This window comes from Centroberyx affinis, unplaced genomic scaffold (assembly GCF_046629955.1).
Source record: "Centroberyx affinis isolate AG114_WGS23_722 - 3 ecotype Tasmania unplaced genomic scaffold, CSIRO-AGI_Caff_v1 ptg002859l_1, whole genome shotgun sequence".
Classification (NCBI taxonomy): Eukaryota; Metazoa; Chordata; class Actinopteri; order Beryciformes; family Berycidae; genus Centroberyx; species Centroberyx affinis.
The window spans coordinates 2,369-19,399 of record NW_027280994.1 but is presented as its reverse complement, the minus strand read 5'-3'; the positions used below and the strand labels follow the sequence as shown (position 1 = coordinate 19,399).

The 17,031-nt window shown below is 42.1% G+C and overlaps 1 protein-coding gene across 1 annotated transcript in view; it reads right to left on the bottom strand.

The window, feature by feature from the left end:
- The window catches only part of cadm1b (cell adhesion molecule 1b), a 29,801-nt gene extending 13,195 nt beyond the window's left edge, over positions 1–16,606 (bottom strand). Inside the window, 9 exon segments of the mRNA XM_071536339.1 lie at positions 3,159–3,331; positions 3,655–3,751; positions 4,464–4,622; positions 8,590–8,727; positions 9,833–9,985; positions 12,728–12,874; positions 15,960–16,002; positions 16,005–16,069; positions 16,525–16,606. Coding sequence (XP_071392440.1) covers positions 3,159–3,331; positions 3,655–3,751; positions 4,464–4,622; positions 8,590–8,727; positions 9,833–9,985; positions 12,728–12,874; positions 15,960–16,002; positions 16,005–16,069; positions 16,525–16,606 — 1,057 coding nt within the window.
- Between the last annotated feature and the right edge of the window lie 425 nt (positions 16,607–17,031).

Below are 17,031 nucleotides of genomic sequence, written 5' to 3'. Positions count from 1 at the left end.
ACAATCAGGAGGGCCAGAGGACTTCAGGCTGCGCTCCGGCTCCTACGAGTTAAGAGGTCTGCAATGTAGCTGGGGGCCAAACCTAGCTGTGCTTCAAACATGATCAGTGATATGCTAAAATGGGGGATATATGGTGTCTTCATTGCACCAGTTAAAATCCTAGTTGCTGCATTTTGAACGAGACAAGAGAGTTGCAATAGTTTGAACAAGAAGATATAAAAGCATGTAGAACCTTCTCTAAATCTGTGGTTGATCAGAACAAATTGATTTTTGATTATCAATTACAAGAAGCAACACTGCACAACTTTCTACTTAAATTGACAAAACTTTGACAGAAGGACTGATAGCTAAAGATGCTAAAGACGAGTTGCATTTTGAGTTTGTTTCAGGCTGTAATGCTTGCAAAAACTGTATTTTGAGTTACAGTGTGTGAGAGCTTGGCTGTGATTTCTTAGTCCTGACCCCCCGCACCACCTCTGCTGGCCCTCACAGGTTTTTTTTACACATTGTCCCAAACCCACCCAGAAGCCCATACATCATTAAAATCCTATTCACTGCCTGCCATACAATTGACGAATTACTGCCTAATGTAAAACCATTACCAAGACATTTATTTTCACGAATTAATGTTTCCAACAATTATTAAAAACATTTGCTTATCAACTAGACAAAGAACCGGGCGTATTGCTGGTTTTGTGACACACAGTTCATGGCTGTCAGCCGAACCTAAACAACTAAACTGAGTAATAATCAAAAGGAATATCGCCAATTAGGCTGCAGTGTTTTGCTGTCTCACAAAATCCATTTTCAACAACTTTTCCATTAGCATAACACTCACCACCTTGCTGCTGCTCCTCCCATGGTTCATCTGATTTGGCTGCCTTAGGCTCATATTAGGTTTTCACATGTTTTTAGAGTCCAAATCTAACAGTCTATGTGCGATGCGTGTGATGTAATGACATGCTGTGTATGCATGGCAGGCCAGCCAAGGCTTGGATGTATTAGGCAGAGGAAGAGTGATTTGCTAGTGTGGCCATTTTTGAAAAAAAATACACAGATAATAAAGTCATATTCAAATCACATCAACTATTGTGATTCTTCTCTTAACATCCTAACATGACTGGTCACATCTGCCTGAAGCTATTACAAAAACACACTACATCGCCAAAGTCTGTCTTGGGACCTCTTCCGTGGGTTGTTAATATTGCCAGAAGCATGTACTAATCAACGTCTGTAAAAATGTCTGTGAGTAAAATTCATATGTCCAATTGAAATCTGGATTGGAGCTTCACTGTTGAGTGTTTTGAGCATTGGACCACATAATATTAATATCAGTACAAAATTACCATAAATCAGCTATTTTCTAGCCAAATCGATTTGGCAAAGACGTGTTGTGTAAATCCTCACAGATACACACAGAGAGGTGGGGATAGGCAGAAAAAACACAACCCTCTGATACACTCTCATAAATGTAAAACTGGGATGCACTGATCAATCATATCTTGAGTTCTGCCCATCAATTCATACTTCTTGGTTTATACAAAATATTGCTTAATATGAATATTTTACTCATCAAGTTTGAAAAAAGACAAGCAAACTTCAAGAAATATTTTATCTAAGAATTCACCCCTTTTTTATCTATCTGAATCACAAATTGGAGCTGCAGAGCGGGTCGTCCCATCCCTACTAATTGAGATCCCATAGATTTGCTCAAATTAAATTCTGGTGTGGGGTGTGTGGGTCACTGAACAGTAGAGAGTGAGCGCTCTGTGAAGAGAAAGCTGGATTCACCAAAAATGGTTGCACCTGCTGTGAAAATGTTTTTTTTTTTCCACCATCTCTACCAACAACCACTAGGAAGAAGAAATGTAAGTCTGAGGAGTACGCAGTTTACTGATGTCATGTTCCAAGGTTTCTAGGTAATGAAGTCCTTTAACAAATTCACGCCAAAACTTCACACAGTTATCTCCTGTCGCCACTTGTGGTCTCCAAGTGCGATGTAGCCTAGTGCGGCTTTAAACAGTGTTGTTGTCTGCAGAAATGCTGAAACATTTTGTCAGATCATGTGTGATTGCAGAAGCATGGAGTCAGTGGCAATAGCCTAATTCTCTCTAGGTTGTCTATAGCTTCATGTCATCTATTGCTTTGCCTCATTAAGCGTATTGTGTTAACAACAAAACAAAGGAGACACAAAACTGCTGGCAGTGTGCTATGACTGACAGTCATGCTAAGTTAAAAAGCCCTCCTTCCAGAATCTATCCTCCTTGGAAGCAGGTGCTGCAGTCAAGAGAAATTCAAACCAAGGGGCCAAAACTGGCCTTGGCATTTGCAGTAAAGTCCTGGGAGAGACGGACCCTCTATAGCCCCCTACTGGTTCACTGCAGAACAACTTGAAACTCTTTGGACAAAAATCCATCTTCTATGTAGAAATATCAAGTCAAATTTCTTCTACAAGACCTTATAGTCTCAACAGCTAATTTAATTTCTACCAATGTCTCCTCTTATGGTGATTTTTTAAAAATAACTGTGCCATTAGGAACATATTTGCATGAATTTCAGTGCATGTGAGGGGGCATGTCTGTATAATCCTGTTCTTGGCTTGCAGCGTCAGCCACAGCTCTGGGCTACATGCGGGTGTTGCTGTAGGACCGTAAAAGGCAAATATGGGCTGACTTTTCCTGCAGTTGTAGGCTCCACCTGTCTCCACACTTTTTACTTTCTTTTAACCTCTTGCCCCAAAAATATAAATGTATCACCACGCAGAAATCACACTCCCTGGGCTTTGAAACAGGTGACGCCACAGTCACTTCATCCATTATTTTCTACTCATCGTGCATTAATAGTACAGTGGCAGTGGAAATCTTTAACACAAATTCCAGGCTACAAGGATTTGTCAGCTGCAGCCAAGTTCTGTCATTTTTAAACTCGCAGTGCCTTTCAATTGTGGCTTATATCCATGTAAGTTTGCAATGCGACTCTGTTTGTTGCACAAATGCTGCGCTAAATCCTTATCATTCCAATACAATCCCCCGACTGCCACAGCTACTGCAGGCAGCCACATCTATAAAGCTTTCTATCTCAGCAATACAGACCGTGTCCTGGTGTACAAGAGGGATGGTGGCAGCTGAACATCCATTGCGATGATGCATAATACCTACCACATACATAGAGGATGTAGTCGTCGTAGGCCTCTCCCACAGCATTGGAAGCCACACAGCGGTAGGTGCCATTGTAAGACTTATTGAGGTTCTCGATGTAGAGATCAGAGCCGGTGACCACAGCGTGAGGCGGCACATCCTCTTCGACTCTCAGCCAGCTGATCTGATGGGGACTGGAGAGCACAAATACCACACACATCATTCAGACGCTGTCTATCCATAGCAGAAATCTGAAATAAAGGTCAAAACTGAGATCATCTGAGGAGGGCCATTGGCAGGCCCTGTCTAATGATGTATTTTATAAACAGCACGCAAACAACTGGTAACATTTAAATGCTACAATGAAATGGAAAGGTTAAGGGAGTGCTCAGACTGGCAGAAAAGGGATATAGAAAGTCGGAAACTGACATGTACTCAGCTATCTGGGTGCTTTGAAGTTATAATGTAAGCATGATTCAGGGTAAAACGCTGTATGTCCACCTATGTGAATACTCACTGTGGTTTTCCTTCTGCAATACATGTCAAATCTAGATTGTCACCCTCTCTAGTTAAACCTTCGGGATATGTCACCACGATCTTCACTTCTGGTTTATCTGAAAATAAAGGGATGGGTTTTTACAATACCCCAGTAGTACAAAGTTTAACAATACAGCCTTTTCTCTTGCATACCTATAGCCAAAGCAAAATCAAATTATTACTGCACTCTAAGTGAAGTGCTGAGTGAAATAGGCTTACAAATGAAGTGTAAAGTAACACAGCCAAGAGTAAAGCATACAGGAGAAGAAAATGATTATCCTATGTGCTCAGTAGACATCCAGTCAGTCTACCTACAGCAAAATGATTTCTTTCCTCTTATCAATGCTAGCCAAAGATTACCAAAATGTCAAGCGGTTCCAGTCAAGCTTTCCCTGTCTCTTTTTTCCTTGAAAGGTCAGACAAAACAGTTGTCTACCTGAAAAAATTAATATTCTACACAGACTACAAAAGGGTACCTTAACCTTTCTTTGATGTTTAACACAGTGTAAGGCAGCCTGTACTACCTCTTCAATCAATGCACCATTTAAGGAACACCAAATATCATTTGACACCTGAGCAAAAGTTACTTTTCCCTTGTGGTGACTGTATCCCAAGGGCCATGGTGCTGTCAGCCTGTAAGTTTAGAGTGCCAGGACTGCACGATCCATGGCTAACAATCTTAGGTAGTACAAAGCATCCTGTACATCTAGGAGCCAGTGATCAGAAATACACTGAGAGTCTACTTAGTCTAGTTCTAGGCAAGAAAAACGACACTTCCAGGTCACTCACATAGCACTTCCAAGTGTCTTTGTGCCTGGAGGTCCTTTACAGCTGGGTGGTCAATGATGCAGTCCACTGGCACTCCATCATCCTCTTTGGTGACAGCAAATCTTACCCGGCTGGTGACAGTGAACATCCTGTCATAGGTCTCCTCCGCTGTTGTCTCACCTAGAAAACAATCAGAAACACGAACAAAAGTCAACCGCTACACGACACAAAAACAAATCTCAAATCCCACAGTGGCAAAAATCTGCAGTGACCGCAACGTTCACAAAGTTGTTAAGAAAAGAACATAACTTGTCAAAGTGGACCTTCTTTTCCAATTTCATTTGCATTTAATTTATGATTCAATGATGTGATGCTGGAAGCAGATTTAAGAGGATTCAAACAAGCCTTAGGCCTTCAATTTGGACGAGAGTGGCAAGGAGCAGCTGGATTGTATATATAAGCTTGATAATGAATGCCTCTGCAGCTTGAGGGTTGAGCGTTGTTGGGGCTAACCCTGCAGTAATCTGCTGCCCACTAGGCCCCTGGCTGTCAGAGGGGCATTCATTTAGAGAGCATTACAATGCCACAGGGGCATCGCATTAGCCGCAGTGCTGAGTGTGATGGTTTACTCGAACTTAATGAAGTGAGGAAATAATTACAGCCCCTCTCTGACCTGCAGCGCACTTCCATTTCAGCCCTGTCACAGGGGAGCCGGGCCGGACTCAGGCAGGGCAAAACACTGTTGTTCCGCAGTCGATGATCACCACTACACACATGTGTGGCCTCTTGATGGTTATTAACCCCATGTAACACACACCCACCCACCCAAGACCCGCCTACATAAAACTCAAAGCACTGGGATGGGTAAGTGGTCACTGTGCTTGAGGGCATTAAATTTGACTGCTGTGCCAGCTGCTGTGAAAGAACAGGCTGTTTGAAAAGCATATTGATTCTTGAGAGATAATAAGTAAGTAACAATAATAACAGCAACAGTGGGTAATAGTAATAACAGTAATAGAAAATGTGACAAGAACATTATAAAAAAAAGTAAAAGAAGTAGCGTGCTCTCAACTAGAAACAGTAATTATTCTACCTTATCATTATGGAATCAATCAGACAATAAAATATTACGACATCAACAGGCAACAGTCCAAGGTAATCAATTTATTAAAGTTTCAAAACAGCAAGACCAAAAATGACCACTGGCATTATTTGTAAATTTCTGTTTGTAGCCTGTAAGGTGTTAACTGTAGTCTGCATCAGTGTTGTTTGATCCTATTTCACTCAAAAATGCATTGCAAGTATTACTGTAATATATACATTAATTAATCCCAAACATCTGTAGTTAAACTGGAGTGCTGTGTGCGATGGTAACGCTATTCAGATTAATGCCACTGCCCATACTTTCTGGGCATCCTCACTCAATAAAAAAAAATAAATTATACATTTTAATTAGATTTCTCTTATCAGTCGCTGCTTAGCTATTGGTAATGATTCATTTTATAAAATATGTTATATCTGAAAATATGGTGGTGGGAAAGTTAGTTCTGAATTATGCAATAAAAATCTGAGTCACATAGACCCACATTTATTGTACAGGTCAATGAATGCTTGTCAATTATCAGTTTCATCAAAACCTAAATGAGGAAAACAACTGCGGAGCAGGTCGTGGAAGGACGCAAATCTGAATGCAGAGGAGCCTTGAGTGTTGCAGCAGAGATGTCAAATCAAACGCTCTTGTGAGCATCAACCACTGATCAATCCGGGCGCAATCAAACGTAGCCTCTTCTCAGGGTGACTCTCTCTCCAGTCTAAGTCAGAAGACTGCCTGCTAGCATAATGCATAGCAGCTCCTGATCAAGCTGATATAACAGTGCTTCTAAATTACTATAGTATTGATATTACTATTAGGATAGCAGGCTACAATAAGATAACATTTCTGCCATCAAAGTTTAATACATTTCATCTCTTTTACACTCACCATGCTAATCTCACTCAACAGTACATTTGTAGGGGGTGAGATTTGTGCCACCAGATAGACTGAATGTGATTTATGTGTTCTGCATTTGTCAGTGAAATTGAATGCTGGCATTTGATTTTTTAAAAACTCAACTTTGAAAATCAGTTTTTCAATATTCAGATTTGATTTAACTGAAAACAGTTCATTACTATTACTAGTGCAGTGCCCGTTCAAAATAGGCGTAGGCTATCAGTCGCTTGCTTTGAGCCCCGCTGCTGCACAGAGCGCTGTTCGCTTGTTTATTCAAAGTTTATTAATATTGAACGTGTCGCGTGTCCACTCCGACACTGCACGTCCTCGGGTCCCCAGCAATACACCCGCCAAGTGTGAAGTAGATCGGACGAACGGTTCTCGAGATATGCGAAGGACACACATACAGACAGAGATTCCTTGCTTTATAGTATGATGATTACTATTTCTGTTAAAAAAAAAAAAAAGAAAATTACTGTTATATATAGTACAGATTTGCAAACACGACTCAACCTTTCAAAGCCACAATTTCAAATTCAGCTCTTGAAAAGGTTTCAGATTGTGGCAACATCTGGGCATTTAGGGGAAAGCAGTAGATTGCAGAAATCATAGAATCCCTGAGAGGCAAGAGAAAAAAAAAATGTAATTCTCTTGGTGGATCCAAATAAGTTCCTTCTAATGTTTTTCTCCTGTGTTTATCTAAATATATTGACTTACCAACAGGTGAAAAAAAAATATTCGTCAGGATCCTAGCAGAAGAGCTGGGCTCAACTACATTTAAATAATATTACAGTTGTCATTTATGCTAACAAGGACTGTAGCCACCTTGCGGGGAGTCTTTCCCAGTCCTGAACCCATCAGTCCTGTACCTGCCAGCATGATAAATGGTTGCACAACCAATTGTGACAATTTGAAAGTCTGTGTTTATATTAGCCCGCACTACTTCTTTGCTTCCACTATAGCTGGCTTGCCCACGCACAGACAGAAGATAAATACATGATCACAGTGATTCTATAAAACGGATGTGTGCCTTTTAATCTCAATATGCGCGAGAGCTAATAAATTGTTTAGCACATCTGTAATGAGAAGTGATTTGTGTTTCCTGGGGTACAGGAGGACATGACTCTCTGGCTCTCTTTATGTATCCACTGCCACTATGGATTAGCCCTGCTCAGCATGTCAGTGGCATTTCGCTGATCTAACCATCCTGTTGTCTCTCCCTCCCCTACACAAGACTCAACATCTCATAAACAGAAATTGACTTCGACTCCTGTAGGGAACACTGGAGGCACAGATGGCATTTAGCTTCAGATTCGCTCTTGTCTAAATATTTCATCTCTCAACATGCCAAATGAATCCTCTCCATTCTAATACATATATAATTTGACAACAAGCCCAGAGATATCCACACTGTGTAAATATGATATGACCAAAATGAATATCCTTCTTGCTGTACAATAAGTAGATAATGAATAATTGATGACCCCTAATCATAACTGAGAGGTAATAAGGATTTTTCACCACCCCAGATTATATACCCCCGTCTCCAGCACCTCACAGCAGGCCTAAGGCACTGAAATGGAGATGAGATGTGCAAATATGAGTTCATAACCATGTTTACCATGTATAGATGGCCAAAGGTAAATAAATTAGATTCAGGGTTGAGAGTAATTCTAGTCTTAAAACCATATAATTCCATCCCGAGTAGAGGTAAAATAAAACAAAATATTCACAGTAAATATTTAAGCAACTTAAATTCAAACAGGCATCTGTGAAATGAAAATTAATGTACGGCCACGCTTTTAAGACAAATATTTTACCAAGTCTTTTTTTTTTAAATTGTATTCCAACCCATGCAGTTGTGAGTGCATGGTATGATCATTAACAGGCTGAGCGAGCAGCCCGGCCTAATGGACAGGGGATTTTACGGAAAGAAAACACAGCTATCTTTCCGCTGTATATGCTGGACATGATTACCGTCCATGGTGTCTCCTATACATGTCAATCAACATAATAAGTACAACACACATTAATGTTTTAGGGAGAGAACTACATTTTTGCTCACAGAAGAAGCCCCTCTAGAGACCTGGACTTCGAGGGAAGTGGACAGGCCTGGAGCGTGTGAAGCAAACTGGGGGAGGCTGTTATTCTACTGACCTGTCAGTTCTTCCTCTCCTTTCATCCATCTGATGGAGGCAGCTGGCTTGCTGCCCATGGCTGTGCAGGTGAGCTCGGTCTCGTTCCCCTCGCTGACCACATCCTCACGGCTCTCGATGATTGGGCTGCCTGGCGGGACTGAGCCACAGCAACAGCAACAGTCAGGAAGACATGCATGTATACACTACCAGTCAAAAGTTTTGACACACCTGATTCAATATACTATATAATTTCATTCTCTTAAAGCCAGTTTGATCTAAAGGCTTATGCTTAAATGCTTGAAATTTGTTTCTTAGACAAATATAAATAGTGAAGTTGATGCCTATGTATGAATTTCTTTCCAAAGCATTCGCCTTTCCGTCAAGGCAATGGGCGGCTACTTTAAAGAATCTAAAATAAAAGATAGTTTGATTTGTTTAACACTTTTTTGGTCACTGCATAATTCCATTTATGTTATGTTATAGTTTTGATGTTTTTAACTACTATTCTAAAATGTGGAAAATAGTAAAAATTAAGAAAATGTGGTGTGTCCAAACTTTTTACTGGTAGTGTACAAAGAAACACAGACCAAAATATTCTGCTATGCTAAATTTATGTCAGGACCCCAACTGGAGTTCAAAAACCTACAGTTACATGGCCATTATATCTATGCAAAATAGGATTAGGCACAGTTGTCCCCTGCCCCTTGAATTAGTCACTGCATGCAACTTGCTGAACTTCAGACACTTGACAAAAAAAAAAAAAAAAAAAAAAGTCAGTGGGGTGTTTATTTCAAGGACTCTTCAATGCAACCCTTCGTTCAGAAATTCTTCAGCTAGGTTTCAATTGTACAACTAGAGTAATTACTTTAAAGTGTTCTTAATTCCTTTCAATCCCCCAGGATGTCTGCATGTATAATAAAGCTTAACTAGAGTAATTTCACTCCAAAGCATCAAAGTGTGGCACAGCTGACTCTCAATAGGGAATCGTTTGGAGCAGCCAAGTCAACATTCACCAGGATTCACAGAGTCAACACAGCTGCCAAAACCAACACGGTCTGAGCCATCAGTCTCAGCATCTGCTCCTTTTCGTTATGCTGTTGAGCACTGCGAGAGCCTAATTGGCTGACATTTTGTTTCAGTTGCTAAAGATAACAGGATCAAAGATTACTATTATTTCATATTCACTATCTATAATGGAGGGAAACACAATAAAAGTGTGAGTGTGTGTGTGTGCATGCTCACACATGCATGCTCACACATACCCAGGACAGTGATGTCTGCGTAGGCTTCCTGAGGAGGATCTGTGTAGAGCTGGCACACATAGCGTCCCTCATCGGAGAGTGACACGTTGGACAGAGACACCCGCAGTTCGTTGTCAGAGAAATTCACCAGCTGGAACCGGCTGTCCTTCAGAGCTGTGGGGATACATGCGAGACAGACACAGTGAGGATACCGAGTATAGAGACACAAACGTGAGACACAGGAGCGAGGAGAGGAAAAAGGGAAAAGGGAAAAGGGAAAAGGGAGGTGGGTGTGGAAGAGAACAGGGAGGGAGAGAGAGCGGGAGAATGAGAGAGAGGGAATGGAGGAAGAGAAAGGAGAGACAAGGAGAAAGTGAGAGAGAGAGAGCAACCGAGAGGGAGAGAGAGAAAGAGAGAGAGAAAGAGCACTGCCCTTTTGTGGGCTTTCTCCTTAATTGAGTAAAAGAAAAGTGAGTTTCAAAATGATTCATACAAGTTGATTTATAAAGTAGCTTTACAGTCCACAGAGCACTCGCAAAGACAGGAAAGTGTGAGGAGTGCTCATGAGGACTCCTAACAAGCTAGGAAGTCTTAAAATGGGCTGCTGCTGGTCATGGGTGGATGCATCAAACTCACATATTCCAGAAAAAGGAGAGGCATTCAAACATACATAATGAATTAAATCACAGTGAGGAGGTAGAGAGGGTTAGATGCCAGAGAGTCTAAATCAAAAGTAGCCAAGTATCTGTATACTTAAGCCTGTATAGATTGGCTGAATTTTCTTTTAATGTCGTCAAACTAGGTTAGCCATCTCTCAAACTTTTCACTCTGCTTTTCATTTGGGTCAGCCCTCATCCCTAAGCACTATTTTACATAAACACCCTCAGTTGATTTGATTGAGAGCCCTTTTGATGTTTTGACCTGCCTTCTTTATCAAGTCCTCTCTGCATCTGTCGAGCTAACGAACTCTATTCAGCCCGTATCTAAAGCATAGGGAGTTATTCCTGTCAGGCCTCACAGTCAGCATCTTGATCATTACCCAAGGTCTTGGGGCAGCGTCAACATGAAACCTCATCCCCAATACTGTCTTATAATTTGAGAGCTCTTTGGAAGTCTTTCCTCAAAGGGAAATGATGACACTGATGCACTTTGAGAGTCAAAGCGCCTGCTAGGGAGGAAAACCCTTCATTTCTAAGACACTGAATCTAGTTTATACGAGGCAGTTTAATAACTGGCAGGCTGCTTACATAAGACCGTGGAGGTTACAAAGACGAAACCTTTGCAACACAAAGTCAGACAAGTCCTGAGGAAATATACAGTGAATAAGTAATGGTGTGATATTACATCATCATACATGGAGTTCCACCTTGGCTGTCTGATAAAAGCTCATTCTACCCATTACAGACAACAACACTGCCAAATTGCTTGCCATCAAGCACATATCTAGTGGAATAAATGTTTCATCCCATCAAGAGCTGCTCAGCCTCTACTTGTAGCATAATTCATTTCTATTTTTTGCGGTAGAAACTTGCTTATTTGACCAGCCAGAACCTTCCCCGCTACTGCAAGTCTGTTTTAGTATATGTGTGCATATCTGTCTCTATGGCTGCCGCTGTTCTTGTAGTTCCTTGTGTATGTCGCTGTTGTTTACCTCCTCATATACAAAGACCTGCCACTGTGTAGAGAGGCCCTGTTGACAGGTAACAATGCCACTGGCAGAGGGGGGTCCCCGCAGAACCGGCAGTCCTTTAGGAACAGAGCCTAGAATAGCGCTGCCATGGGGTTCACAAGGCCCCATTACCTGAGCGCTGCTCCGCTAACAGCGGCAGCAGTCCAATAAGTCTTTAGCTGCCTGTCATAAATCTAAGACAAATTCAGGTCTATTTAGAGATAAACAGGAGCTTTGACGATGTTATCGCATTGAATGAGGTGGAGAAATGACAAAATGATGTTTGTGAGGGCACATGGAGTGACTAAATCAAGAAAGAAGAGGGAAAAGTTGTTTTAACCTTGTGGAAAGACTGTATAACCGGTCTTGTAAAGGGTTGGTTTGAACTAAAAACAGTACTGAGCCAATAGTGATTGTAACCTGGATGGATGTAAGACCTAGCTACTCACTTTGTGTTCACTTAGGTAAATTGAAATGACCCTCACTCTCCATCTCATCCTTATCCATACAGTATATAACACAACATGAGTCAGAGTAAATACTTCTAAGATATACTATAACATAACATTGCCTATATGTTCATCCATTCTTCTATGCCATGTTTTCTGGCAGCTCTGGGTATTTTGTACAAATATGACAAAGATGTGTACTGAAACTCCCCTGATGCTGTTTGCGAGCCAGAAAATGGAGCACGCGTCCTGCTACCTGGACTTGTGAAATAACAGCTGGGATGCAATATAGACTGAAACGAAGGGTGTTTCTTCCTCACCTTGAATCCTGGCTCAGATCCCAGATACAAACAAGTAAAAAGCAGAGACAAACTTCAGTTCAAAGTAGAAGTAGCCCATATGCTCATGCATAATCATAATGTTCAATATCCTAATCTAAGAGATTATCGTAAAATCGAATAGTGACAAGGACACAAAAGTATTCCCATTATGGCCGCACTGTGTATTATCGCATATTAATCTTGAACCAATCTAAGCTTAATGACTTATGTAAAAAGGCCAGAATGTCAAGGACAGACAGTATGCCTTTTACACACACACTCTAACCCAAAGCCATCACTGAAGGCTATAACTGATCCCTTATTATACAGTATCTGATCCTTTAACAGTAATGTCAAAACCAGGGAGATTTCTTTAGCACAGGAGGTCCTGAAACATGACATGGGGGACAAGACGGTGGTTGTAATACACAGAGAAAGAAAGGTATGGACGGTGTGACCGAGGTATAGCGGCACTTACGTCTAACGTCTTTGAAGTAGATGGTCTGTCTGTTGGGGTTGAGCAGCTGGATGACGGAGTCGTCGTTGTTCTTCACTCTGCAGCTGATGGTGGCCGTTTCTCCCTCGATCACCGACACGTTATCGGCCGCCAGGTTCTGACCCTCGACTTCGCAGCACAGACAAACAGAGAAGAGAGAATAAAATTCAAATGAGATGCATGCATATCTATCTGGGTATTTATAGCCCATCAAATATTTACATTTCATACAACAGGGGGGCTGTGTGTCAGCACGTACGCTGTGCAAAGATTCGCGAATAGACCCTATAGATATAAACTAGATTGTCCATTTGCAGCCATGTCTAATCCTTTTAATATAAGAGGCATGTGCAATGTTTGTCACTATTGATCTCCCCCAGCTCAGAGTGGGCCCTGTGAGTCAGTGCCAGATGGGCTGCAAGCTCCACTGCCCACGAAGGAAGGGAGAGAGAAGAAGAGGGTAGGAAGAAAAAGAGACAAAGAAAAAGAGTATAAGAGAAAGTGGAAGGTAGTAGATATGGGAGGGGCTGGGGGGGGGGGGAGAGGGGGAGTTAAACAGAGAGAAAGAGACAGAAGAGAGAGAGAGGAGAGAGAGAGAGATGAGTCGGTGCTGGATGCTGTTTATGGTTAAGCTTTATCAGAGCCCTCCATCTGAGGTTCCATGTGACCAATGTGTGCTCAGTGTGCTCAGCGGTTCTGTTCTGTATCTCTACGAATAAAAAGTGCTGTAAGCCACTGAGTCACACTCTGTGATTTGGCATTGTTGCCACAGACAGCACCCGGACCTCGATCGTCGTAACTTACACCGTACACACCTTACACCTAAACCCTCTGGTTTTCACAAAGGAGGCTGGCTTTGTTTCCCGTCTTCCAAGTGAAGGAGGAAGAGAATCAAAAGTCACCTTGTGCTATATTTATCTGGCAGGAGTCAAAAAAGCGTAAGGAGAAAGGAGGATGCTTTTAAATGCCTCAGATTCGCACCAGCAGAGGAACAAGACTCTCAGCCACAGCCCCAAGGAAACATCAAAAGCACATTTGCATGCCCGAGTTGTCAGACACCTCTATTGCATTCTGACATTTACAAAGTGGGGAAAAAAAACACCTGCATTTTCAGATAGTGATAATGGGAATAGACAGCCAAACTAACATGATTCAAAATGAACTCTGTGAATGCGGCAAGCAATAAGAAATTAACCTCCTGTGTAGGAAAGCTCCTCAGAACCTGTCTGATGCAATGAACTACCCATCTCATTCCACACTGCAGCCACACAGTTCATGTTCGTGACACACGGAGGGTAACAAGTGAAAATAGACACACAGATTATGTGCAAAAAGTACACACTGCAAGCCATTAATGTTTAATACGAGAAAGGTTTTTAATACAGTTTTTATCCACATGCAGGTGAATGCGCATGAACATAGTGTGAGAGATTAAATTCTGGAGAAAAACATAAATAAAGTGAGGTATAGCTGAATCATGAGCATCCAATCAAAATGATGATCATGCGGTGTGCTGAAATGTTATGTGTGTAATGAAAGTGAGTGTGTTGCAGCCCGACCAGCTCTGCTACACTTATACTAGTATGACAGAAGATGAGGCAAAAGCGCTGTGAAGTGTTTTGATGTCTGTTTTATTTCTGCACTGTAAAAGTAATATATTTGGCAGTCAAAACAGCAACATAGAGCAGCCTCAAAGCAAGGTTATTCTGCTCCCAATCTGTTGGACTGAGAGAAAGGGAATGCAATAGATAAATTCTCCATAAGGTTTAGCAGCCCTAAGCAAGGTTGGTCCCCCTCCAATATCCCAGCCTAGGCTCATCTCCAATTCAAAACACACATAAATAACGTCGCTGTGATTAGCAATCCCATCAAAGTGAAAACAGGCCACTTTGTGGAACATGGAGGGTTTTCGCAATTGGAGTAAACATTTTCAATTGCCTCGGCATCCTGGTCATGATTGGGTGCAAATGAGGAGAGGCAGTCATTAATTCTGGGTGGTGGGTGGGGATGGGGGAGTGGGATGGGGGAGTGGGGGGGAGTGGGCAGAGGCATGGCACAGATGACTGGCTGATAAATTCACACTCATTCCAGCAGCTGTCTGGGAGAGTAAAGTGCCTGTATCTCTACACATGGCTGCCCTCCTGTTCCTGCATCACAACATACTGAATGAAACAGTCAGAGGGAAATACAGACCTTCAAAAGTCTGTGCACTCTCTGAGGGGATGTACAATCTGGCACCAAGTGTCTGGCATGAAGGCTCATCAACCGTACTCAAAATGCAAAACAGCACCAAGCCCAGCCAATTTCAACAAAAGTTGACGAAATCAGGAAATATTATCAAACCAGCTCCTCCATCAGGAGTTAGGAAACGGGCACCTTTTGAATCAAGTTCCCTCTCTCTTTGAACTTTCCCCTCTTGTTTTCACATCAAAAGACATGAAAGGGGCAGTGAAAAAGCAGGACAGCCAGCCCCCAGTTCCTCTCCCCTGAGTCACTGCTGTCTGGAACAGCCTTGTCCTTTCAAGGAACAACCAGGACGATAGACAGTCATTAACAATGAAAGTTTCCCTCTCTGCTTCTCTTGATGCTCCCTTTTCACAGCTACGTCTCTATCTCCTGCTCAGTCATTAAACCCTGATCCTCATGATGAAATGCTGTTTTAAGGATGTTCACAAGGAAAAGGCCTCTGTCTTAGGGCGTAATTAGTGCTGTGCCATTTTCCATGGACACTTTGCATAGGGAGGTTTCAAAAAATTCTTGCCCACTAATTTGACCGTCTTTTCACAAAAGACGAGCGCTCTTAGAAGTTTTGGGTTCCCATTTGTTTAATGATGCTCCAACATGACTGCAAAAAAAAGGCTGTTCCACCAGTAAAAAAATGCTCTCTTCTTTTCTTCTGTCGAAATATTATGAGGTTTGTGTCATTTTCTGACACGGTATGACCCGTACATAATATAATTATCAGGTGTTTTTCTTTTTTTTCAAGAAGAAGAGTTCAAGAAGAGTAATACCAGTTAAAAAATTGAGAATTACTTGCGAGAGCTCACAATACCATTTCATGCAGCACAACATGCAGCGGCAAGAAGAAAACACCAACCATGAACATTCATGTGAAAAATGCAGAGACAAACTGACAGGGATGGACAGTCAATCAGCAGGAACAGACAGAAACAAACAGTGCCAAATGAACAGCAGATAGCAAAAGAAAGTGTACCTGTCATGGTTTCAGCAGCTCCTGTTGCAGCGCAGGCGAGGGTGAGAGGAGAGAAGAAGAAAACAGACAGGTTGTAAGCAGGAAGAAAGCAAGCAGAGAGCCATGTTCCACTGGTATCACACAGTTATTTATAATTTCTAAATGGGATGTTGAAATTCTTTCAATTCAACCTCCCTAGGGTTCCAATCGATGCTATTTGTGTAATTTTCCACTAATTAATATAATTCCCTCATACGGTATGTATCAGCTGAAAGAAAAACACAAAAGCTATCATAAAGACACATTTTTTACAGTCCAACCATTTTATTTTTCCAAAAGACACGACATAAAAGGAGCATTTTTCCGACTTTTCTCTCTCCGCCTATTTCTTCTCGGTGTCATATTAATATGGAGGAGCACGGGGGGGATATTTGGACTTTGTTTTCCCTCCATCTCTCTGATTGAGATTCCAGCCAGCCCTGTGCCGGAGCAGCCACTGCCTGGAGACGCTCCCCTGGGACCCTCGGTGTATACTGGAGAAGAGAGCACCCATTCGGAACGGTGCCCACCCAGACTGGCATCTCACAGGGCATGGGAGACTGGCATGTTCCCAAGTCCCCGCAGCGGCGCTCGGGGCCTGTACCCTTGGGAGGGTTTCCATCATTCATTGTCTGCAATTCATAAACACCCACCCCTCCCCTACACACACACACACACCTACACACACACACACACACACACACACACACACACACACACACACACACACACACACACACACACACACACACACACATACACACACACACACACACACACCTCCCCCCGGCCTACACTGCACATCCACATCTACATTTTTATTCCCGTGCACCATCTTTTATTATGTTAGCACAGACTTAGGGTTCTTTACTGTTCTCTGGCTGTGTGCAGTGTGAGCTTCAGTGCCTGGTGTACTGTATGGTGAAGTGACTGGTTGTCTCAGTTGTCACTGCCAGCGTAATAAGTATGTGAGGTATGACACATGTCCTTGTTATGCTCCTTTGTGCATTTCCAATGTGTCAGCAATTCCCGCAGGACAAAAAGAACAAGTGAC